Below are 25,744 nucleotides of genomic sequence, written 5' to 3'. Positions count from 1 at the left end.
TTTGTTTCGAGTTGCTTCGTTTCGATTCGATATTTTTCCGAGACTGGTTTGGCTCTTTATCGCATTTCCCGTATACGAAAATGAAGCTGTCGTAACAGAAGGTTTGAAACGTTTTGTGGTTGGCAATATGTACTTAGGTAACATAACCCAGTTGATAATGCAACTATATACTCTCCCTTCGGGAGCATATTAAATAAATAAATGAATATAAAATCATATTCGCATATTACAGCGTTCCACATTTGCCCAATAGTCTACTTTCGTGATGTCGAGACAAGTGTCCTTACTACCGTTAGTAAAGATAACAAAAAAAAACACATATAAAACTTAAGCACGAGCAAAATGAACTTCCATTAAGAAAACCGGGAGTGACTTCGGGTGTTACCTGCTCCGCCATCGTCAATTGTCATATTACAACTAATTATATAAGTTTTTAGTCCAGAACAATTATGCAGCTATCTGACGCGAGTCACAAAGGAGTTCCGTGAAAACAATTCACAATATCATGATATGAACAAGTTAAGAATGCGGAAACGGTTGAAATTTAACCGAAAAAGACTAATCAAATTCAGATAAAAAAAAAATCACCTTCATCAAAGACAGGACTCCCCCGTTTATTTTTATGGTTGGAAATGAATGCTCGGCGTTACCTTAATCTCAAGTTTCTTGGGGTAGATGCGATGAATCAAAATCTCGAAGCTAGGATTGTTTAACGATAATACGGCATTTTGTAAAGCGGAAACTTAAATTAAAAGATTTTGCTAAACGATGTTCCTTCTTTTGGATCAGGTTAATTATTAAGTCACCCAAATAAGCGTGAAGGAATAGGTCAGCAAGTAGAAGAGCACAATTGTTCCCATTGAAATGTCGACTATTTGTTAAGAAACGCATCAACCACACTGAACAAATATCTTGTCGATCAAAAATTCCAATATTTTAAAAACATTTTCTTCGGTATATTTTGAAATTGATTTGGAATAATTTTTGACACGTTATGCAGAAAATAAAAATGATGTTTTGGGCTTGGTTGCAGGTATATTAAAATATTTGTCACAAAATTAAAGACCTGACAGCCTTTACCGACTCTGAGAAAGAATGTCTTCTTCCTCCCATTCCATGCATTTTCTTGCGTAGTTATCCTGCGGGCGCTTTAAAATTATATTTCAAATTTATGGAGCATGGTACTTGGGACTTTTGGAAAGGCTATTTTGGAGAGATACGTTTTGGATGATGACCGGAAGGACCATATTGAAATGGAGAGTTTGTGCAAGTACATTCAGAGGTTTAAGCCTTGAAGACCCCATTCTCGATCCTGCAATAGCTTTTTATATTTGAAGGAGTAATCAAGGGAACCAAGGTTATAGCGGTAATCAAACGAATGTAATCCAGGGACAAAGACCAGACATGGAAAACAGACATACACAACAAAGAACATAAAGTAACTAAAATCATACATAAAAAGTAACAAAAGCAAATGAGCAACTTGGATCCCACTAAAAACTGGGAGCATGGACCAGGTGCATCGGTAGGGTAAGCTTCTTCTGGTTTTCTAGAAACACCCGCCGAGTTCCTCATAAAAAGTCATATAAATTCATAAAAATTATATTATTGTTATATTGGCTTGAAAGGTTTCCTGTACTTTTGATGTTTTCATTGCACCCGTAAGTTATTACAGTAGGTAGTCTGCGTGTCTAGTATTTCTAGAAATTTGATGGTATTAATTTCCTAACGATGACCGCACATACGTTTGTTTAATCGTTCTTTTCACAGACATAAACTATAAGGCACTCTATCCATCTTTCGATTAAGTTTGTCTATTTTCAATTTACGTCATCATGACTTCTTGTTTGAAAGGTTCTGTGCGTATTGGTACTAGTGCAGATATAGTCGATTATTATAGAATTTTGCATGTTTTCCACACTTTGTTATATTATTATATTGTGGTTCGTTATCGTTGTAGTCAAATATATCATTCAAACTGTTAGAACATGGTTTGATTTGTTTTAAACGTCAGAATTTGTGTACTAAAATAATTGGTCAGGAGATCGAATGTGTAACTGGGTGTATTTTAGTAGAATTTACAATTTTAAGAGGAATGAATTAAAAACTGGCTTGGACGCGCCCAGTCTGAAAAGGTCCAAACACATGTAGACTGTTGTTTTGTAAATCTGTGGTGTCCCCAGATGGGAGTTATAGCACGCTCACTTCTGGTATGGATAGTGCCCGGACAATTCTATTATTGTGCTGCTGACATCCACAGTGACAAAATCAGCCAGCAGAGGTATCTAAACTGTATAATACAAATCTATCATAAAACAATAATGGTGTCTTGAAAGCAGTTTTAGGTTTTTCGTTCTCAGTCAAAGGCAGTTGTTGATAACAGCAAGAGAAAAAAAATTATACCTAAACAATTCCTCAAATATACCTTCTGCGTTTGCCATCAGCTCAGCATCGCAAATTGTCTGACTATTTAGAACTCTAAATTCTATACGAAAACAATTTTGCCAACCTTCTTTTGACAAATGACAATTGGAGATGAATAAGGAGTATCAGATACCTCTATAACACCAGGTTCAAGCATCTTGTTTACCTCTGCATGTATAGTGTCTGTCATATGGTATGGTATCGGATTCGAAATCGTTCGAAAAGGTATCTCGTTGGATAACCAAATATCATGCTCCAGAAAATGTGTACAACCTGATTTATCAGTAAACATATCAGAACATGAATGTACCTCATTTACCTTACTGGTTTACTATTCACTCAAATCTGTAATATCAACATTATCTGGAGTTTCTATATCAGGTGTCTATGGAACCTCACGTAAGCTTTCTTGGTCTTCGATCTTGTTATCTTCACATTCAATTCACAAGTAAATTCTTATATCTCCCTAAAATCGATTACATACTAGTATGTCGACTTCTCTTCAGAATCATCCATAACTTAGTCCAAAGTTAATTCAGTATATGCGTACGCCTTTTACCTGTCTCTTATATACCGGTTCAAATGAAGAAAATTGCAGGCTTTCATGAGGTACCTCCCGACTAGCAAATAATGAAGGATTTATATACATATCCCAGTCTTTAGTTCATTCATGTCACATTCTCTCAAGCATCAGTTTTAAACTGCCTTTTCAATGTTCAATTAAACCAGTACACAAGGGATGGTATACTGTAGTTGTCTGCTGTCTCAGAGAAATAACTTACCTACATCTGCCATTCTTTTATCAGTTAATATCATCTGAGGTGCACATGTTCTAGACAAAATATTTACCAGCTACTCTCTCTGTCTCTATACCTTTCAGTGCTACTACTTCCTGATGACAGATAGATTAATCAACCAGTGTCAAAATATACTAATTACCTCGAAACATAGGACCAATTAAATCAACAGATACTCTCTTGAAAGACTTATCTATCAGCGGAATAGACTGTAATGGTACCTTTCTAACCCGTCCTTCCTCACCTAACTGTGTAATATTGCATGTTTGGCTGCAAAGTTTCATCATAATTTTGTTCTTTCTTGATATCAACTGGACTTACCAGGTCAGTCAAGATATCAGTCGAAAATATTTACTCTTGCCTTTTATCTGTTGTTTATTTTCATAGTACTGACTTCTGTCTCATTCCAAATAGGACATGGACTTCCAGGATCGTTTACATTTAATACATTATCTATTAATAAATCATTAACAGGACTAGTTATGCACTATGCATTAACTTCACCGGTTAAATACGGTGTGTTTATCTTTATTCCAGCAACTTTGTTAGTCCTGTTAACGTAAAACATATACTACCTTTCTACCGACACAACCAAAATAAACAGGTGAACCCACATTTTCCATTGTTTTATAGGTTGAGTGACTCTACTCATGATTTACTGTATCGGATTTCTACTCATGGAACATGATGACTCATTTGGTATAGTTAATGCACCACATAACATCCCTGTACCTACCTTTTCTCTAAGATTTTATGTTATTTGCTTGAACATTACTTACACGAGATGACATTCAATCAGGAGCTATATGTCGAGTTTCATTACAAAGTGATCTTGAACTGTCAAGTCATAGAAACCCTAAAATATCTTTTGACAAAGAGCAATTCTTTCAAATCTTTTAAGGTAACATATCTTTCTCGAAAGCTTGAATATTGTATCCCTTACTGACATGATCATAACTCTCACCTGTATTGACTGTTACATTTGGCAGTTCTGCATGTGCCTTCAACTCGTCCATTTTCTGAGTATGTCTCATATTCTGAACCTCAATTTTAAGCTTCGTTTTTCAATAGTAGCTTTTCAATCTAACTTATATTTCTGCTCTTGTCGTTAAACAGCTCTTTCATTCCGTAACCTGTCCTGTAATTCCGTAACCTGTCCTGTAATTCCGTAACCTGTCCTGTAATTCCGTAAACCTTGTAAAAATGTCATCATCGTTCCCTAAAGCAATGCCTCACGCCCTTAACTCACGAATCAGATCCATTTTAGAACAGTTTATCCAAGACCTCCTGTGTCAAAATAAAATAAGTCAGCATTCCAGTTATCTAGTACAGCCTCAATGTATTTAAAGTAAACGATCTAGATAAAACCAACAATTAATACCGATACTCACAATTACGAAAGTGACACGGAACATCACCAAACTTCTAAGGCATGAAACAATCCACCTAACACATACTAAAAATGAAGAACCCAAATACTCAATTTTCCAAACACAATCTAAAAATGTACAGTACAGACACGTTAGTACATATATGTATACAAAATAAAATATTATCATGAAATTGCTTATTACAGTTGTTACATACTAAACATCCAAAACATTAATTTGAATTTCATTTCAATGTTCAGCACATGAACAGAAACATGCTAAATATGAGATACTGAAATCATCATCCTTACCATCTTTTAAATTATAAGGACATTTAAGGACCTACTTTAACTTATATATTATTTTAATTGAATGGTAAGAACTATAGCTTTCTATACTTACGCACACATATGCATATTCTAGTTCTTTAGCAGAATGATTTTACCATGTGCAAAAGTCTTCTTATTCATTCTTTGTTGTTGATTAAAGCAACAATTTGTTAATTATGATTTACCAGAAAACCCTGTATTATTTGTCAGGTGTAATTTGGCAAATTATAAATCAAAGTGTTGTCAGTTCTGTAAAGAGGTGTATCTTTGGCTGCTTGTTGTATTTCCTGTAATGTACATTAGAATAAACATTACCTTTGTATTGTAGATATTCTATGACCTTTCAAAATATGTTCTGTTTTCAATATGAATAGTAATTTTTGATGATTCTGTTACCTCCCCTTGGCCAAAGTATGCTTTTAGATATACGTTATTGCATCATTTTTTCTTTGGTTTGTTTTAGGGGTAATTTAAAATAAAATGTAATTGAATTTGGATTTAGATACAAAATAGTCTGTCTGTATGAGCTTGAAAATATCACACATCTCGGGCGGGTTGTATAATGGTATACAATTCCACTAAAACAAATATTACTCTACAGTAGTACAAATTCTAAATCAATATACATAAATTTTATAGATTTAGCAAAGCACTATTATAACTATATCATATAAAGCAGCACAACCACAACACCCTTATGGGATACTTATGTAGCCGATGTTTGTCTGGTTTGTGAAAACTTTAGGGATAATGTACAAATGCACATCACATAAACCAAACAAAAATTGCCTGACCTTTTTGGGTTTCTCGCTGGTTTTCTGTCACGGCATATATCAGAGTACTACTGAATAATTGATGAAATATGGACTATGTCTTCTTAAGGTATAGCATTAAAAAGACTATATGTAAATAGTACTTTTTATCACGTATCTGCACAAAATGTTAGCAGGCATATTTTGTAAGCATAGAAAATATCTGTTTTTCACACACGCAACATTAATCCTACAGTCAGTTTTACTTCCAAGCAGTTTCCAAACAAACTGTATTAACACTTTTTTTTCAAATAATTAAAATTTTATCTTGAAATTCAGTACGTGTATAACTATTTCTCTCGTCGAATAAAACATCAATTAGTTAATGCATTAGTGTATTTATCATTAGAAATACATGTGTGTAAGTCAATTACAACACATAATTTCCTGTTAAATGTTTTATTTATAACATGCTATTTTTGTACTTTTTGTACTTCCCGTTGATATTTGTGTATTTGTATTTATCGTTTGAATATATGTTTATATACCTTCAACTTCATTTGTTATTTTGTTCTTGTTCATAGCGTACTCTTTGATCCTAAAAGTGCTAATACAAAAATGTGTTACTACTTAATTCTCAGAATTGATGTTAACTTATAGTTTAGGCTAGATTTTTGTGAATGAATTCCGTTCTGTAAACATGTGACTTGACTTTGAAGACTATTGCTTGAGCTGTTAAACAATATTGATCGAATTTTTGAATGCTATTTACGAATGTATTCGAAAGTTATTTTATTTATGAGGATGGAACGAAAAAAGTAATACTTTAAGTTATTTATCCCTTACGTAGCCCCTTCTCTGAAAAGTGCATTATGGGATACTCAGCTGCTTAATTCAAACTTAAAACTAGCCACAAAATTAACATATTCTAGTGAAAGTTAGAAATATGGATTATATTGTATAATTAATGTGATGCATTCTGTTATTGTATGTGATTCGAAAAAAAAATTCAGGCGCGCTTCAACTAAAAATCGAAGGACATCCTATCGATATTATTGTTTGTTTTGTTTACATTTTTACATTTACATGCAAAACAACATGAGTGAGAGCTTGTTCTGTGATACCCATTGTAAAGACATTCCAGCTAATAATCTCATGAATGAGTTAAGTAACCCTTAAAATCATTTGTGAATAACAAAATGTGACATGGGAACATAAGGAATATGAAATGCAAGTACTGAAATATTGCATATATTGTCATCAGTAGAGAAATGGCTATTTGTTCAGATGGTTACTGTTTGTATCACAACTTTTGTAAAATTAGGGATACATTTAGGAAGTCGCTGTTGAGCTTAGATGTTGATTTAGTGGGTTGACGACTTAGATCAGAAGGTCGATTACATTTACGAGTTTTTATTCAATGTTTATATCCTATATAGAGCCCTTTCGTCAAAGTAAAGGTGTTTTTTTGGTGTTTGACATTGGAAATTACAGCAAAGCTGCCCAGTCTATATAAATATCGTAACGACAATCAAACCTGGATTTGTATACATATTTAAAATACCTGACAATTGTATTTATATTAATATTAAAGAATCAAGATAATTGTTGATGATATAGGGCCAGCAATCCAAAAATGAAATGAGTAAATGATAAATAAACTACTTTAAAACAATGACATTGTATAAAATGCTCAACTAAAGATAAAATACATTTCATCAGAAAATATGCTTTTGTGTTTTTCATGTTTAAGATTTTTTAATAAATATCTTGCAATATCAGCGTTAGTTTATACAAATTATCTCAGTTCTTTTTTTTTTATTTTATATCATACATACATAGTTTAACTTTCTCAGGATGTCCCTGGTAAATATAATTGACATTCTCTTCCGTTTATTGAACTATTATAACATGTGGCAACGAGGAGGTGGCATTTTATTGACACGTTGTTTTAAGGTTTGCTCTAGTATTTTCACACATTTTATGAAAGTAAAAAATTTGATTTGAAAACAAATTCAAAAGTTCAATTGAGTTAGGATAACATTATGTGTGTATTCCTTGAAAAAATAAAATTAGCAGCTTCATCATATCAATATTAATGTACCCTATTTTTCAAAGCAAGAAAAGTAAAGAAACACAATTCCTGAGAGAAATAAGAAAAACATATTTGGAAAGAAACAAAAACACAATAAAAGGAGTATTCCATACTCAAATTAAAGTTAAAAACCACATGTAGGTTAATTGGTTAACAAGAATAGTTGTCCTGTGCAGTAGAACCATACTTCTGATTAGTTTCTAAAAAATACAATTTTACTTTTTGTTAACTCCCTTTGACCGTAATTTGTTACCATCTTATTTATCTATAGTTACTTTCAACATAAAAATGCTAAAACAATATCAGTTTTTCATACAAGTTGGACACTAACCGCAGTAATAGTCATTTATATACTGGTATTTATGATGTAAATTACAATAGTGTTGAAGATGATCCAAGTGTTACACGTGGATTTAAAGAATGCTGCAATCACCGCAAGATTATACACTGGGAATGTTTTGGTTAGTCAGTATATGATTAATTGAAAATACTAGTATGTAAGTTTTACATATGAGCAAGCATTGTTGTATCTTTAGTGTTTCTTTTTATAATGGTAATTTTTTTCACACAAATAACACCTTTAAACTCAGACTGTTTTGCAATTGCACATCAAAAGCATTACTGATTCAAACTATTCTTTGTCATTTCTATGGACACAATATTTGTAAATTATCATTTACCAGAACTGTCTGTATCTATCATCAAGAAGGCTTTGGCATGGCGAACTTTTTTCACATAATTGAGACCAACGTTTCTGTTCATGTATGTTCTGCAACTGTTAAAAAAATAAAACTTAATATATAAACATACGTAATAAAATATATAAGTTGTACCAAAATAAGTTACTTTATTTCATTAAATAGTTTCCTAAATGCTACATTAATGTCAAATTTGTATTTATTTATTTTGATAAAAGGTACCAAATGGCTAGACAAGTATTACAGTTTTTTTGGTAGTGAAGTACAGTAAACTTCGTGTACAACTTGAAACAATATATAAAAGGATATAATGATTCTGATACGAAGTTTGAATGAATAACTATTCAGAAGACTTTGAATGTTTTCTACATTCGTTTTTTTTTTTTTTTTCCAAACGGGGAAAATATATATTAATACATTTTAAAAGTCTTGGAATATAAAAGACCTCATTACATTCTTTTGATCATCGTAATTTATACCCCTTGGTCCATGTATTTCTCAGCAAAGGAAGTATGTGATTTTGAATAAAAACAATAGTTTTTCTTATGCTGTACATTAACGGTAGTACGAATTAACGATATTAAAATATCACACAATGTCATGACTTTTAATGAACAACTCGGCGGATGTTTCTAGAAAAGCAGAGGACGCCTATCCTACCTTATCCTAGCGCTACACCTGGTTCATGCCCCCAGATTTTAGTGGAGTCCGAGTTTACTTTTGTGACTTTATATGGATGATTTTAGTTACTTTATGTTATGTGTATGTCTGTTTTCCATGTATGGTCTTTTTTCCCTGGATTACATTCTTTTGATTACCGCTATAACTTTGGTTCCCTTTTATTACTCTTTCATAAATTTGGTTATGTAGAATGACAATGAGTACGTTCTTTGTTTTACAGAAAGTAGGTTGTCAAGCAAACATAACACTAATTTCAGTCTGTTATTACCTGTAAACATTGCAACCTATATTGTAATGAATTAAAATTTTGTGAATATTGGTGACAATTTGATTTCCTCTGAAAAGGGCGTCCATGGAAGTGTGTGGCAATGCCTTATTTTGTTTTCAATATTTGTTCATCCTTAGAAGTCACCAACTCGTGTTTTCATATTTGTAATTCGTTGAAATGCTAAGAATGGGATACATTACATCGAAAACACTAGACACTTTCAAATAAAGGAAAAAAAACTCTTTGATCGATCCATAAATACTGACTTGTAAGTGTGCTTTAAAACATTCTTGAAGCCGTCCATTTTTTAAACTGAAGAATCCCTTTCCTTTCTGATATCAAGAGGAAGTTAACATATAATGCAATTAAAATAATTACTGGAATCAAATTCATTACATGAGCAGCGTTCATCGTACGATATGCGTAGTTTCTTAATGGACAGTCTCTAACATTCTAAGAAACTCATTTGAGTAATATACGTTAAAATGCATAGTGTTTAAGCACTTACTCGTTAGACTTTATTCAACACTGTTACTATCAAATGTATTATAGTACGAATATTTATTAATGCCTGCCTGCAATACGTTATTCTTTTTTTTTTCCTTATTAGATGTATTCTAAAAAGAAAATGTTTATATATTATACAAGTAAATGTTAAAAAGACATTCACGATATATACTGTTTTTAATTCCAATAACATGGCCTTTAGTTTGCACAAGAGTTGAGACACATATTTAGATTTTGCCGCCCAAATCAGCATATAGTTTGTTTTTGCCTGATCGTTTACTTTTGTTACCTTGTGACTGTTATTTTGGTTATTCCATGTTTGTTTGTTGTCTTCGTCTTTCTTCATTGTCTAATCGTTGTCTCTTTGAAGACCATTCAAATTATGGTTCCCATGATATCACGATCAGCTGAGACAGATATATGTGTACACACATAACGTATTATTTCCTGATAATATGTGTTGTTTACAATATGATTTTTACCTACTTCAGGATTACCCATTCCTATCCACATCCACGACCTCTTCGTTACCGTTACAATTGTTGCTCGGTGCTCCGTGGTCCTAATGCAAGGCCTAACATATAAATCTAACGACGGATTAGCGTATACTTACTGCCATAATGGATATTTTTGAAAATATGCAAGAAATGTTTTGATTTGTTACAGTTCAAATTGACAAAACTTAATCATAATGGTTAAATTTAATGAATGTATATCGCTGCAATATGAGAGACAGTTCTTTTTTCCAAAATGTCATTCGTAAAGATTATTTTCATTTTTATCTTTATGCAAGGGCGTAGAAAAACGTACGTCAATAGCTATTTACCCTTCATGTAGCCCCAAGTGTACACAATGCATTGTGGGATACTCAAAATTTGAATTGACGGAAAAGGCTGAAAGATGTTTTACGAGATGGTAAATATAGATAGTGTCATAAAAATGGCTTCATAAACTTGTGTGAGATTTGGTAAAATGTGTAAAGTATGCATAATGCAATAATTAGGTGACATTATACAATTGTTCATGCCTTTTACATTAATGTAAACAATGGTCATCTACGATGGCTTTTACTAGGGTATCCCAATACAAAAACTCCAATATTTATTTGAAGTACCATAATGCCTCAACATTAAAGTGAAAAAAACCTTCAAGTAAACAAAATTTGACTCAAGCAATCACGTTTTTTGTACTATCACATTAGAAATTTTGATCAGGATACGCGCAAATTGACTTGATTGTGCTCTGATTTGTGTGAGTTACAGAAATTTGGAACGTTCTACGTAATACCGTCAACGTATTTCATTGAATTTTTAACAATTAGTTATTTATATTAATCATCAATACTTTTGATATAGACCAACAACATAACGACAACCGACCCTTGATATACACTGAATTTAATAGTCGTGCCATTTTTACAATGCATGCTGACAGCAGGGGGTTCATTGACACTCTCCAAAAAGTTCAAAATTTGAAAGCGAAAAACCATCTATTTAATGCAATATGGAGATAATGTACAAGGTAATTCCTACCTTTAAACTGCGATTGCGGTGGTAATATAACTGTAGGTTGTTTGTTTTTGGTGCATAGAAGTAGAAGATACATATAAACTTGTAGGAATGTATACAAAAAAATCATATTTCTTTTTTAACTAAAAAGGGTTAATATGGGGCACTATGTTTTGCATTTACATCTGTGAAACTTCTGATTTCTTCATTGTTAAAATATACCCCGCATACGAAATCGGTCTACCTGCATTGTTATATGGAATATTCCATTTTAAGAAAATCATGATCAACAATAATATTTAAATTACTTAAACCAATGCATACTGTTTGTCTTTTGAAGTAATTTTGATAATCAGAAAATTATAGGTAGATATTGATTTGATTGTTTTTGGTTATGAGTACTATGTGCATATCAAAATTTACTGTATTAATTTGATTGGTATTTTTTTTTTATTTTATATCATTGTTTAAGCCACATTTTTTTGTATTTTGTATGTACTTACAAGTAGAGACTTCTCTTTTTAGTTCAATTACCAAAGAAAACATCTGTGTTTCATTCATGTCACACCTTTATTACCATTAGATTTTTAATAATATTATTGAACTAGTTCATTGTAAAGGCTCTTGTAATAATACAGAAAGATACTTTAAAAAAGGAGATACTGAGGGTAAAAACAAAACGATCTAACTTACTTTTGTTCACTCATGTAGTACATTGTTATGAAAATGCTGATTGGAATATAGAATGATGCACAGGGAAACAAATCGAGTTATAGAACCTTAACATTGATTCTCTCTAAGGATCAAACTGGGTCGGACATGCATAGTAACAGATTTTGACGATATTTTGTGAACATGCTACATATGTCATAAGAACTTGACAAATATACTGTAATCTAATGTAAGTGTTATGGTTGCTAGGGAAACAGTGTTTTTTTTGGGGGGAATTTCATTTGACTGCCTTTTTAGAGGTATTGGGTAATAAAATGTGATTAATTGATAAGAAAATGACTTAATGTTCACAAATCTGTACTCATTTCATAAAAGTGACCCTATATATCATTTTCAAAAAATATTCTTATCAAATATACGGGTTTTTTTATCTTTAATGGCCCGTTAATTGGGGTCAACTAAGTCAACTTTTGAGCCATTATTGGTGAATTTCACACTCATATTACACAAAATGCACCAAAACTTATTTCTTGAAGAGAAGATATTATAAAATTTTACACCAATATCTATCATTTAAAAACAAAATATTAGTTGGTTATTCAGTACTTTTCTCAAAAAGATCATAACAATCTTTCCTATAATTTTCCAAATTATGTAGGAGTTATCTCCCTTTTCGCCACTTCCCAAAACAACATATCAACAATTATGTTGTCAGACTACCTTCATCAATTTTGTTTCTCATGTGTTACTTTTAAAAAAGACTCAAATTTGGAAATAATAGGCTGTAGTTTTAATTTTGTGATCCAATCTGTGTTTTTGTTATTCTTTGCAAGGCTTTCAAATGTAAACAGAGACATGCAGTGTTTCTTTAAGTTCTGTACTGTCAGAAGTGGGTCTGAAATTCAGCAAAAAACAAAGGACAAAAGAATAAACAATATGTTACACGTCTAGTTTGAATATATCCTGACCAAAAATAGATCAAAAAGAAATTCCTCATGATGTGGAATAATTACACAATGCATTGTCAAGGAATAAGAAGAAACAACTACGTCAAAGGCAGAGATGCATCTATCAAGTGAAGTCGTGTTCAAAATCCACAGTAGCACTGAAGTTATGTCAGCCATTTGCACTGGTAAGTTGACACAGGCATAATTAGATATTTTGAATGACCCAAGGAGATGCCGGAAAGCATGGTCCTTATTTTTTTATAATGAGCTAGAAAAATGTATGATTCCTAACGTCCATAGGTAGAAATGGTCAGGAATTATATTATTAGACAATGACTCTTGCTACTAGTTTCAGTGTCACTAATTAGTGAAGAAAAGGTGCGAAGATATGCACATCTTGGTAAAGTCAGATTAAATAAATTAATAGAAGGCAGTTCTAGCTTGGTCAAGTACACATGTATTTATCTCAAAATTTCGAGATGATATGATATTATATAATTCAAAACACCAATTGTATTTCAAATTAGACCACAATTTACAGGGTTATATGGGCTGTGGTATGTTAGGAAGATGTGAGGTATGGTGAATCCAGAACTTGGGGAAAGGGATCCACTACCTAAATTTTATTGCTCATTATTATTTAAGAGTAATCAAGGGAACCAAGGTTATAGCGGTAATCAAAAGAATGTAATCCAGGGACAAAGACCAGACATGGAAAACAGACATACACAACAAAGAACATAAAGTAACTAAAATCATACATACAAAATAACAAAAGTAAATAAGCAACTCGGACTCCACTAAAAACTGGGAGCATGGACCAGGTGTACCGGTAGGGTAAGCGTCCTCTGCTTTTCTAGAAACACATTGAGTTTATGATTTTAACTGAGCGTTATAAGACCAAATGGCCATATGCTACAGAATAGGCGTTTGAAGTCATAAAATCTTTAACACATTTAATCTGCAATTACACCCCTATATTTGGTCATTATACATACATACAGTACATGAATAGGTGTACTTTATCCATGTAGATCAAAACCTTGATGCAGTAATAATGATTTTTTCCAAGCGTCTGATTAAGTACCGATGTAGCAATGCCATTGTAGTTTACTTACTGTTTCACGATACAATTATTGTTTTTCTTTAATATACAGCTATAAAAAAATCTAATAGATTAATATTACATTTATGTGGTAAAAATGAGCAAACGGTAGCCTGGATCCCCCTTTTACATTTTTTTAATCTAACATCCCTACCCCAAAATTTGACCCCGAGTCACTGCAATTGGAAGTCTTCATTCTTATATATCTTCTGACATATTGTTTGTTTATGCCAAATTTAAAAAAAATTATATGTTTTCAACAACTCTTCTCATCCAATTTTTGCAGCTAAATATAATGTAGCTTAACTTTGCAAATAGGAATGTTCAAGTCTGAATCTATATCCCATAGACCCAATGTGAAAAAAAATCCTTACCTACCTACCCTATTTTTTTTAAAGGTGTAATACCGGAAACACACATGTTTTGTTTGCTTTAGAATAATAACAGCATAAAATTACTTGTACACGTAGTTAATATCCTTCCACCTTCTATCTAGGTAGAGAGGGAAGATGGCTACTACTACCCAAGACCAAACATAACTAAAGTGAGCGTTTTGGTTTATGATCATATCTTAAATGTAACAAAGAATTTGCATGGATAAAAGACACTTTGGAATACATGTTTTAAAAATAAAATATTCTGATTGCACAAAACCTGCATATGTTTAGTATCTTTAAAATCATAGCACATGGTTATAAAGAGTTATTTTCATATGAATACCATGTTTATCATAGATAAACATACAGCGTGAATATCTTTTACTGCCTACATTTACACATTCTACGCTGTAGTCCTAGCCCTGACAACACTCTGGAAAGCTCCCTTGTCTTGTGAATATCCCGAGAAATTTGCCTAGGCTTGTCATTAGCAAGGCTCGAGGGGCCATCCACTGCGGTAGTCTGGTTAATCACCATAGTATTACTTTAAAGAATATCTGGCATGACAAAGAACATCTACATATCTATTAAAGATGTTTTAGATTTAACAGGGCTAAACACTATCCTTTGTTTTCAATTGTGCAGAATGACCCCTTTTGTTGGAAAACAAAGGTACATGTATGTAAATTTTGCTATATGTTCGCATGTAAATTAATTTAGAAAAAAAACTTATCCAAGTACATTTGGACACACGCATAAGTAAACGTGCACTTTATCTCGAACAAATGGTACATATTTACACACATGGATGGGTTTGCATTTGTAAATTTACATATATGCAAATAAACTTACATATGTGCAAATTTGTTGATTAAAACGCAGCTTAAGAGGTGTCATTTAATTTAAATATATATATGTATATATAGTCTAATCAGGAATCAAATATCTTATTTCATTTTTTTAAACAGCTATTTGTTCAAACTTCAGAAAGCTGTTGAATTATCAAGTGATCCAGATGAAGACTTAGAATTTCACACAGTACAGAATGGAAAAATCCTTGCCCCTGCATCAGCCTTAGCTTTACCTACACCACCATCTAAGCATTCTGAGGTATTAATCCTATACCTTAACTTTCTTAAAACAAATTGAATGTGGCTTAAAATTTATCCTTTATATATCTATTCTGATGCATGATATTACATACATGTACATGTACACTATCAACAACCTAAATTTTAATTTCTCCACTTCCCACAATGGAGACACTATTTTCCTCCACTGTGACTCCTCCATGTCTCCGCAAAAGAAAAAACTAAGATTACATTGCTTCATTTCAATACCTTTAATACAAAGGTTAGGGGTATAAAGGAACCACCCCGTCTGTGTTTCTGTCTGTCTGTCTACCCGTCCGTCTGTCCATATTTCTTGCAAATGCATCTCCTCCTAAATCACTGAAGGGGTTTGGATTAAAAAAATTATAGGAAGATTGGACATCATATGTATATATGCATGAAGGAATATAGTTACTGTCAGAGAACTCCAAAGGGAGATATCTAATTCAAGGGTTTACATATTAAATCTTCGTAAGTGCAACTACTCCTTAACCACAAAAGCGATTTTGATGAATCTTTAAAGTAAGGTTGTGCATCATTTGTAGATGTGCATGAAGGAACATAGTAAGCGTAGAGGATTTCCAAAAGGAGATAATTGAACATGTACATTTGCGTGCAGCATTTCCTTTAAATTTTCTTCTATAAATGTTCGTTTTCTGAATGTAACAAAAATGAAATAAAATTTCAAGAATCATATAATATATTTTGGTATGGAGGCAGAAGGATTTAATTTTTACTGTGTTGGGTGCATGTGAGACACAGAGACTCCACTCACATATTAACCACTGTCAAGATTAGAGAATTTAAGAAATTAAAATTTGTGTTGACACCAGTGTATATCTACAGTGTACATGCATATCTATGTTCTTATATCAAATTATGTTTATGTTTTCTCAGGCATTATGGCCTACTGGCAATATTATTGAAACATACAAAAATGTTGAATATTCATCATAATATTACAGTTTAATTAGTTACTTTACATATATCGGCTACATGTGAACTGGCAATCAATTTTGAGGTCTTGAAACAACAATAACTTAAAAAAAACCTGCTTTGTCAGCATTGAGAAGCACATCAGCAATTTGTGTGAACACTAAACAATATGACGAACAATAGTTATCTGTGACCTACATGTTACACAATTGTATAAATTATGCATCAAGATCAAATTAAATAATAATCAATCAGGAAATACCATGGGCACATTATCAGCTTCTCTTCCTCACAAATATATTGTACAATGTAAACACAACTTACACTGAAATATCTTAAAATTGTTCTAAAACATACTTGAAATTTAAGTAGAAACATCCTATTAATTTTGATGGCCTGTGCAGAGATACTAATTAACCTTTCATTTTTTAAGGGATATAAGTAGCCATTTTAGTCAAGTTTACTCAATTGCAAGTACGGAGACAGATACTTTTATTAGCAGTCAAGGATCAATTGTATCAGAAGAGAATTGGAAAGCCTGAACTCATATTTAGCCACATCTGTTGTAGCCACGGTAAATGACAAATATAATTCTCGTCGAGACTCATCTAAAAGAACTCATAAAAGATTTGCGCCAAAATCTTTGTAATGCATGGCTGCTGTGTGTGAAGCCTACTCAACAGCAAGTACAGAGACAGATACTTTTATTGGCAGTCAAGGATTAGTTGTATCAGAAGAGAATTGGAAAGCCTGAACTCATATTTAGCCACATCTGTTGTAGCCACGGTAAATGACAAATATAATTCTCGTCGAGACTCATCTAAAAGATATCATAAAAGATATGCACCAAAATCCTTGTAATGCATGGCTGCTGTGTGTGAAGCCATTTGTTCGGGAGAGGCTGACATGTGAGAACAGATAAAAATCCATCATTTCAATGGAATTACCTATCTAATCGATTGACAAAACAACTCGTGTTTTGAAAGATGCAAACAATAGAGCAGAAAAATGGAATCAAGCTTCGAAACGTGTCAATATTATGAAATATTTACATACCAGAGGAAGTACAAGAGCTTTGTCTTTTGAGAAGCAGTAAAAGGAATATATTCAGCATTACGTGTGACCTGTATGCAAGTGATTTACAATTAATCTTTTCTTTTTTGTTACTATGTTGTGGAAAATGAATCTAACTCGAGTTTCGTAAATGACAAAAATCTTCTTTTGATGTAAGAGATACTTGGAAAAAGGTTTTTTAAGGACTTGACAGTTGACCTTGCATTGTGCAATTCATTTCAAGCATGATCTAGAAACATTAAAGCTGATTGGCACGTACACAGATACCATTACAAATTCAATACCTACTAATAAAGCGTATTATCTATGGAAACACATGTCATTTTATCAATATCTGTAACCTTGACTATGACCTTGACCTTTGACGTTTGAACTTAACTTGTATGTTTCTACTTTAAACTTCTCATTGATAGTTTTTCTCTTGATATCTTTTTATTTAAGAACTCTTTGAACAATTAAATTAAATCTCTGAAAAATAATGGTCTCTTAGCGGTTTTCGTAGGGTTCAGTAAGAATAGAAAAACTTTTTACCCCACTGAAATTTTATTTATTTTGGTTAGGATAATGATTAAGTTTTTTGTTTTAAGCCTTTAAAAAACGCTAAAAATAGGACCATTTGAAAATGTGAAAGGGGGTTACATTACCGTCATGGTAGAAATATATGAAATGCCAAATTTATTTCTAAATATCAATTTGTAATGATAAAACACTGCCTTAATTATTTTTATATTATGACTATTATATCATTACTGTATAGTTCATAACAAATGACAGAAAGTGGCAAAAAATGATGTCATTTTTCCTGGATGTTGGCCAAAAGTCACCAAGGTCTGTTGCCATGGCAACTGTCATGATTTTTTTTACATATGAAGTCTTCTTGATTGTTAAATGGTGTTTTTTTTTTTCGGTTTTTTTAATATTAAAACAATCATTTGACAGTATGACAGGATTGTTAAAAATTAAAACCGAAAACCAGGAGTCTTGTTTTGTGCCTAGATATAATATCAACAAAACAAATGAACTTCAAAGTGTTTTTTAAAGAGCGTGTTAAGGTTGAATATTATATCCATTAAATTTCCTTGGACCAAATCCATATTGTTTGCTTCATTTTAAGATAAATTAACACAAGGGCCAAAATGAATTAGAAAAAAATGAAAACAAAAAAAAAAGGAGTAATAAATTTCATGAGACATTTTTTCTAGAGAAGTTGGAATACAGGATAGGGGAATTTATTGCCTCGGGTCTCTTTTTAGTTTTACATATACACATATCCAGCGTTTACATCATTCAATGTATCTGAGTTAAAACTATGTATTCAATGACAGAGAAGGACAAATGTCAATGTAATTTGTATAATTTGCCTTATAACTTTACAAAAGTCTTTTGCCTGTTCAATGTTTCAAAGAATACCTCGCCGAATATATGTTTTTCTTTTATTTTTTGTCAAATCAGTCACAAATTATTCTTACACATAACCCTGTGTATAAAAAATGCCTTTTTACTTGTAATAAATTAGAAATCAACGTATGTCATATGCACATTCACCGTGATATGATTGTAAATTCCGTTTAAGGTGAGGTGTAGCTTTTTCTAATTGATCCAATTGTATACTCCATTGATAAGAAGCACAAGTAATAACAACCTCCTGCGTCTTATAACAAGTTGACCCCAAGTTCTGACCTTGTTATACTGGAATAGCCAAAAATAAATGCCAATTTGATAAGTGAACCCATCTATTGAATTGTTAACAAGAGATTTTAATCTTCGTTGCGAAGTAAAAAGACACTAACATTCATGCAGTTAAACAGCTAAGGGTAGGATATTTTTCCTACACTGTAGGATATTTTCACCTACAGAAAAAAACGATATGGTGGTCAATTCACAAACTCCAAAGGAAACAGGTCCTTATAATTCTGGGGATGAAATTTGAAAATGTCTAAATTAATTGTGAATGGTTATGGTTAAGCAATGGAATTGATTTGTTGAAGTGGATGTCAAACAATTTATCTAAACCAAATGTGGCACAATAAATTAGCAGTGTATTATTTCTTGATATAGAATAAATACATTAGTTAAGAACTGAGCTTTCTTTATGTCAATTTGTATAATAATTAAGGCTAGAAATCTTTATTGCAACTTGCAAAGTTAAACATAATTTTTATGGGTTTTTTTCATGTATTTTGAATGTAAAAGAGAAAAAGAAACAAAAAAAAAAAAAAACAACATCTAAACCACTTCGTAAACTTTGTACTTGTATTAATAAGGATCATGAATATAGTAGAATAAACAGTTATCGCAACCAGAGATGGCAAACCGAATTCAAATTAGTAAATGAAGATGTAAAAGAAAATATAATTTCCGGTCAGTATCATCTCCCACTGACAAATTGAAAGTGAACAAATAGTAAGCACTTCTTTTATCAAAAACTGCTGCAAATGATTACATGAAACATAAAGTTATAGAAAATTTGTAACAAATGGAAACAGAATATTGTTATTCGAATACTGATTTCACCAGAACATGTTTTTTTTTATTTTCTATTTTATCAACTCAATTGGTCACATATTGAAACTTCTAACAGGTAATTTTGTTTCTTATTTCAGCTGTTTAAGTGCATGAATGAAAGTGTCTTTTAAAACGACCATGGTGATTAAACTACATCTACACTAGTTCAATAGAGTTCACTTAGCGAAACTGGTATTTTCCTTGAGGTATTCCAGCTCAACAAGGTCAGAACTTGGTGTCAACATGCTTAAAATTATATTTAGTTTCAATTGTAGATGGTAATCTATAACAAAATTGTATAATACTTTCTTATATGAATATTTCAAGGATTCAATACCAAAATAAGCTATCACTTCACATGGTAAATATCACATTCAGGCATTCTCAATTCGTACTGTCAAATCACATTGAGAAAAAAATATATAAAACACTAATAATAGATCTCATTGAACTTCGCCTAAAACCATGGTTAAGGACATTGTTGTTGTAACTGTTGTAACTTCAAACTATTCTTATTTGTGCCTTAGTCTCATCCATTTGATGCAACAACAAATTGTAGACAAGTGAAAACAAACACATAATTAAGTAGCGTCTTTGTAAGACTCATGCAAAATCTGAAAAATGTGATACACCCCAAAAAAGGCTACATATTTTTATTTTTGTATTTAAGTTGCTTTATGGGTCTCTACTATGAAATTAGTAATTATCCATTCAAATAAGTTAATCTTGTATGAGTCGCCTTTAGAAGATCTTGATTGAAATATTTGTTCATGAAGGAACCTTGTGACAATTTCACATTTCAGGACACTCGAAAAATGGTCACATCGTTGTTTTGGTGATGTAAGGCATGTTAAGCTTTATACAATTCAGTTAAGGATATTTTTTTGTAAAAGTTATATAGTTATGTACTGCAAATACAATCTCTATCTCTTGTTCGAAGATATGTGTACTGTTTCCATTCCTTTTTCCAATCAAATGGAATTTCAACATTATGTAGCATTATAAAAAAATACAAAAATACAAAAATCTGTCAACTTATAAATGACAACCCTGGATGGTTCTTAGATGAAAAGCTTTTTAAATTTAAATGGATGACTTTTTACACCCGCATTGATGTATGAAATACAAATGCTGACTCTGTTCATGAAACATAAATCAATGTATTTATAATTCATAAGATACATAATTATATTGTTGTTAATTAGATGTAAAACTCATCATAAATCATTGCATGTCATTTTAGTTTTGTTAATGTTTAGCTAATAATACTAACAATAAATTTGCAGACTTTTATCTGAAACAAAGACAACCCAAGTTTTGAGTAAATAATGACGTGTTCAATCAACATGAATTATGCTATTTTTTGTAAGGTTGAAGATAGTATCAATATTCGAATTATCCAGTTATTTAGAGTATTGTGTTCAGCATGGAAATTGTGGTAACTAATCATTGGTTGTTTTTGTGCGTGTGTGTGTGTGTGTGTGTGTGTGTGTGTGTGTGTGTGTGTGTGTGTGTGTGTGTGTGTGTGTGTGTGTGTGTGTGTGTGTGTGTGTGTGTGTGTGTGTGTGTTGATATGGCACTAACCTGTTGTGTACTCTTTTCACCACAGCTGTTCATCTTCTACTAGGGTCTGTTCAGACAGTTGTTACCTTTAATCATAAATGGCAATAAATTTACTTGAATAACTGTCATCTCAATTATTGAGTTTATTCTTACAAAATTAAAACGAGTTATCTTCATTTTACATACAGATCAGTTTCTGAATTTCTGCAATGAACAAAGCTTATAAAGAAAGTGATGGCTTCATAACAACCCATATTATCAAAAGTGCAGCAGTTTTGTAAAATGCATGTCTCGAATCTAATTTTCAAAAGCCTTTACATATCGTTTTCACACATTATTTATATTTTGTTAGCATGATGAACAATCAAATATAAAAAGCCTTTTATTAAGTTTGCACAATCATGAATGAGTACCAAAATAAATATTTCATCCTCATCATCATCATCATATTTCTGTTACAAGCATAACAAGCTGAATTTGAAAATCTTTTAAATAAAGAAAACACTCATTGTCAAAGATTCATTCAGAGATATCACATCTACCAAGAACAAAACTAACAGTTCATTTTTTATAATGTAGATAAATATAACCTTTGACCTCTTTTCGATCGATGCTCCTAATAAAGTGTTTTATTCCTAATTTCATTATGAAAAATGTTTTCTTCTTAATATTGGATTCAACAAATTGATTCCAGTCTATGGATGTTAAGTTGTAGTTGCTGTTTCACATTTATCCCCATACATTCGAAACTAACTGTCAAACCGTTGATCAGTCGACGCCATATTTTTTTTCTAAAATAATGGTAAGTTTTCGATTCGTTTATTCACTTCTCTCTCTATCTCTTTCCTTCTCTCGCAAGCTGTTGGCCATCTTTCTTATATAGTAAAATTCGATAAATATTTATCATAATACTGAGAAATATTGACGCCCATAATGTATCTAGACATGAAATTACATTTATGCTTCAAATATTCAAAAACATACTTTCAACAAAAAATAGTTTCAGTTAAGCATATGTGCAGTTAAAAGAGTTGCACATTTTGGTAAATACTCAACAATGCTAAATCGAGACATTATTTGATAAAGGTAACACATGTTTAAGCGTATGGAATAGACAAGCAAAACTGCAACTCCTTAGATCATAAAATGTTTTTGTTTGGCAATAAATTGACAAGGGTACCCTATCTATTCAATTATTTTAGCAACACATTTTGTTTTAAGTCTGATATTTATTATGAAACTATGATTTACTTCAAATTTAAAAATCAAACATGGCGGTATTTTAACCGCCAGTTTCATTACTTCCGGTTACTTTCTTTCGTCACTTCCTATATTGATATTTAAAAATAGTTTGGTGTTATTTTAAGAACTTATAGTTAAAACCAGCTATTACAAATGGACCTAACTTCTAGTAGTTCAGTTTTGAGTTTAGTTTTGAATTTGCTCAATGGTTCAGTTTTCCTTGAACGCTCCAAAACAAGCATATCTTGAGATCAAAATAATATCGAGTGAAAATGTATCTGATTACTTTCTAGTCCTACGGTATGATATTAATATGTGCTTTCCTAAGTTTAAGAATATGAAAGACGGAAATTAATTTTGTAGCGTTTTCCTTATAATGCTTCTCGGGATATTTTTTTTTCGATGTTTCTAACACTTAAATCATGAAATTTTTATTCCATTGAGATTTACACTTTTGTAAAATGATTTTAGACTAGAGTCCATATTCCTTGTGAATGTGATTTAGAAATACATAATATGAAATAAAAAAACGACTGAATAGCACACCTAGGTACAAAACTACATGTTTTATTTATCTTTAAGTCAAAAATCACCTTGTCTAAGGCTTTACATAATACTAAATTTTGAAACAAACGTTTAGCTTACCTTAATCATGTTGCTATTATTCACAATCCGAAACAATATTCCAGACTTGTTCCGCTTATCAGCTGACTTGTTCAAGCTTGGTTTAAATTCTTTTGTACTTTAACTTTTTAATCATTTAAATACCTAATGTATGTAATTGGAATTTCGCCAGGTATTTTTTATTTAAATAACTTTTAACATACATAAATTATATTGAATATATATCTAGAGTATAGAGTATACCTAGTGTAAACCGACAAATGTCGATATCAAATTTTAATAATACATCAAGGAAATGAAACAACAAAGTTTCAAAGTTTCTTATGTGTCACACTTATCAACATTCAAATATCAACATTTGAAATATTTAGAAGTGCATATCAAGACATAAACTGGAAACAAACAGCAATTTGGACTGAGATCTTTAGTACCATTTTGTGTAAGAATCAGGCAGGGGGTGGCATATCATTTTTCTCTATTTCGTCTTTTTTGCCTCAGACATATTCAAACACACCTCGAAAAGAACTGAAAAGCTATTTAAATTTATCCTGAAGCATTGGTGACGTAGATATTCTTGACGGCTTATATAAGGTAAAAATTCGGATAAATTTTCCCGCCATTTCTCTATAGTGCATTTTAACTTCATTTGACCTATCAATATCTTAAATAGATAGGCTATACAAACACTTAGACAGTACTTACGATATGAGGTATAAATACTTGGATAATGCAATAAAAGCTCTGTTGTCTTTCATTTTTTTTGTTTCTCTGTTAGTTACTATTGTTTCAAATTTGAATTATATATTATGTAAGCTTGCTTTGTTCAACAAAATTTATTTGCAAATATATATTTCCTTGGTGTTTAAGGCCATATATTTTCTACTCTTACTTCATAAAATTATCAGTATATCTGTTGGAATAGAAAACTACCTTGTGCCTCTAAAAATAATAAAAATGGCCAGTTTCTGTATCCATCGTTATGTCAATTTCACAGTAAGAACGGAAATAAAAACTATTTTCTATATTTTGAATTATTTACTTATATAATAGACTTGAGCATAATACAATATATAATATTGAAGAGCATAAAGGTTAAGAACTAAAGTGAATATCAGTAAATAATTAACGTGGAGTAGATGGCTCTTATTTAGATATATTTAATTTTTACAAGATAATGTATCATACAGAGCACAAACATTGCACAATATGTATAATTGCAGGCTGAGAGTCTTGATCCAATACCGGACGCAGGAAGTACAATCCCAAAACTAGGGAACACTATACCGGTTCCAACACCAAGACAGTTGGTCAACAATCCTAGTGGTTACATGTGCAATCAAGGTATGTTTACAAAATACCTGGAGCATTTTTTTTAAAACGTTTTCTATGTTTTTGAGTTAAGAGATAAAATGTTATATTTGCTTATTTATATTGCAGAGGCCCTATGTTCGATTGGTTGAAGAAAAAGCAATGCTCACTACCCTGATACCCAAATCCCCAATTTGATAACATGAACCTTTTGATCTCCATATTGATTGTGATCAAAATTTAAAAAAAAAGAGGCGCACAATGTAATAAAGATTCTGTGAACGAACGGACAGACGGAATGATGGATGCCACTCTCATTACATGCCCCCATTTTGCAAGTGATTGGTATGATGATACAAATTTGCTTCATTGTGAAAAATATTCTAAACTGATACGACAATCCTCTTTAAAAATTCTCATGTATTTAATCATTATAAATGTTTTTTTCTTCTTTTCAGAGTATTGCAGGACACCGTATGTTGTTCATCTAGGTGTTGGTAGGAGAGAATACCTTTGGTTGTCAATATTCATGGTACGATTGCCATGCGGACATACGCATATAAATCCTTTGGACGTTAAGGGATGTGCAATATGTCAGTCCTTCTTTGAAGAAATGCTTTCTGTAATAGAAATCCGCTAAATATTTGATTTCTAATAGGATTTAAAGATATACAAACGAAGCAAAATAACTTGACAATGACACGCAGGAGGATTGTGCCTTATGTAAAACTCACTATTTTGTCAAATAAAAAAATATGTTAGAAATTGTCATTAATTAGCAAGTAACACTTCTCACTCTTTATGATTTCCCTTAAATCTGCTATGATATTTGTTAATACAGAAATATCCA

The 25,744-nt window shown here is 31.6% G+C and overlaps 1 protein-coding gene and 1 long non-coding RNA gene across 2 annotated transcripts; one reads left to right on the top strand and one right to left on the bottom strand.

Moving 5' to 3' along the window:
• Positions 1-7,097: 7,097 nt before the first annotated feature.
• On the bottom strand, positions 7,098-15,525 carry LOC148611818 (uncharacterized). Its single transcript, XR_015924216.1, has 3 exons — positions 10,211-15,525; positions 8,448-8,542; positions 7,098-7,967 (listed from the first exon to the last, which is right to left on the bottom strand). It is a non-coding gene; the product is annotated as an uncharacterized LOC148611818 (long non-coding RNA).
• A 6,956-nt stretch (positions 15,526-22,481) lies between these two features.
• On the top strand, positions 22,482-25,622 carry LOC148611817 (uncharacterized). Its single transcript, XM_088592720.1, has 3 exons — positions 22,482-22,522; positions 24,807-24,927; positions 25,353-25,622. Exons 1-3 carry the CDS (start codon positions 22,520-22,522, stop codon positions 25,532-25,534), a joined length of 306 nt encoding a protein of 101 aa, XP_088448846.1. The 5' UTR covers positions 22,482-22,519; the 3' UTR covers positions 25,535-25,622.
• The last annotated feature ends 122 nt before the right edge of the window (positions 25,623-25,744 follow it).

This window comes from Perna viridis, chromosome 7, assembly GCF_037379345.1.
Source record: "Perna viridis isolate PV_CMFRI_1.1 ecotype Kerala chromosome 7, ASM3737934v1, whole genome shotgun sequence".
NCBI lineage: Eukaryota > Metazoa > Mollusca > Bivalvia > Mytilida > Mytilidae > Perna > Perna viridis.
This window is presented reverse-complemented; position numbering and strand designations above follow the sequence as displayed.

Excerpts from the sequence above, each read along its gene's own strand:
- LOC148611817 (XM_088592720.1), top strand. Across the intron at positions 24,928-25,352 it reads TGGTTACATGTGCAATCAAG|AGTATTGCAGGACACCGTAT; the intron begins GTATGTTTACAA and ends TCTTCTTTTCAG.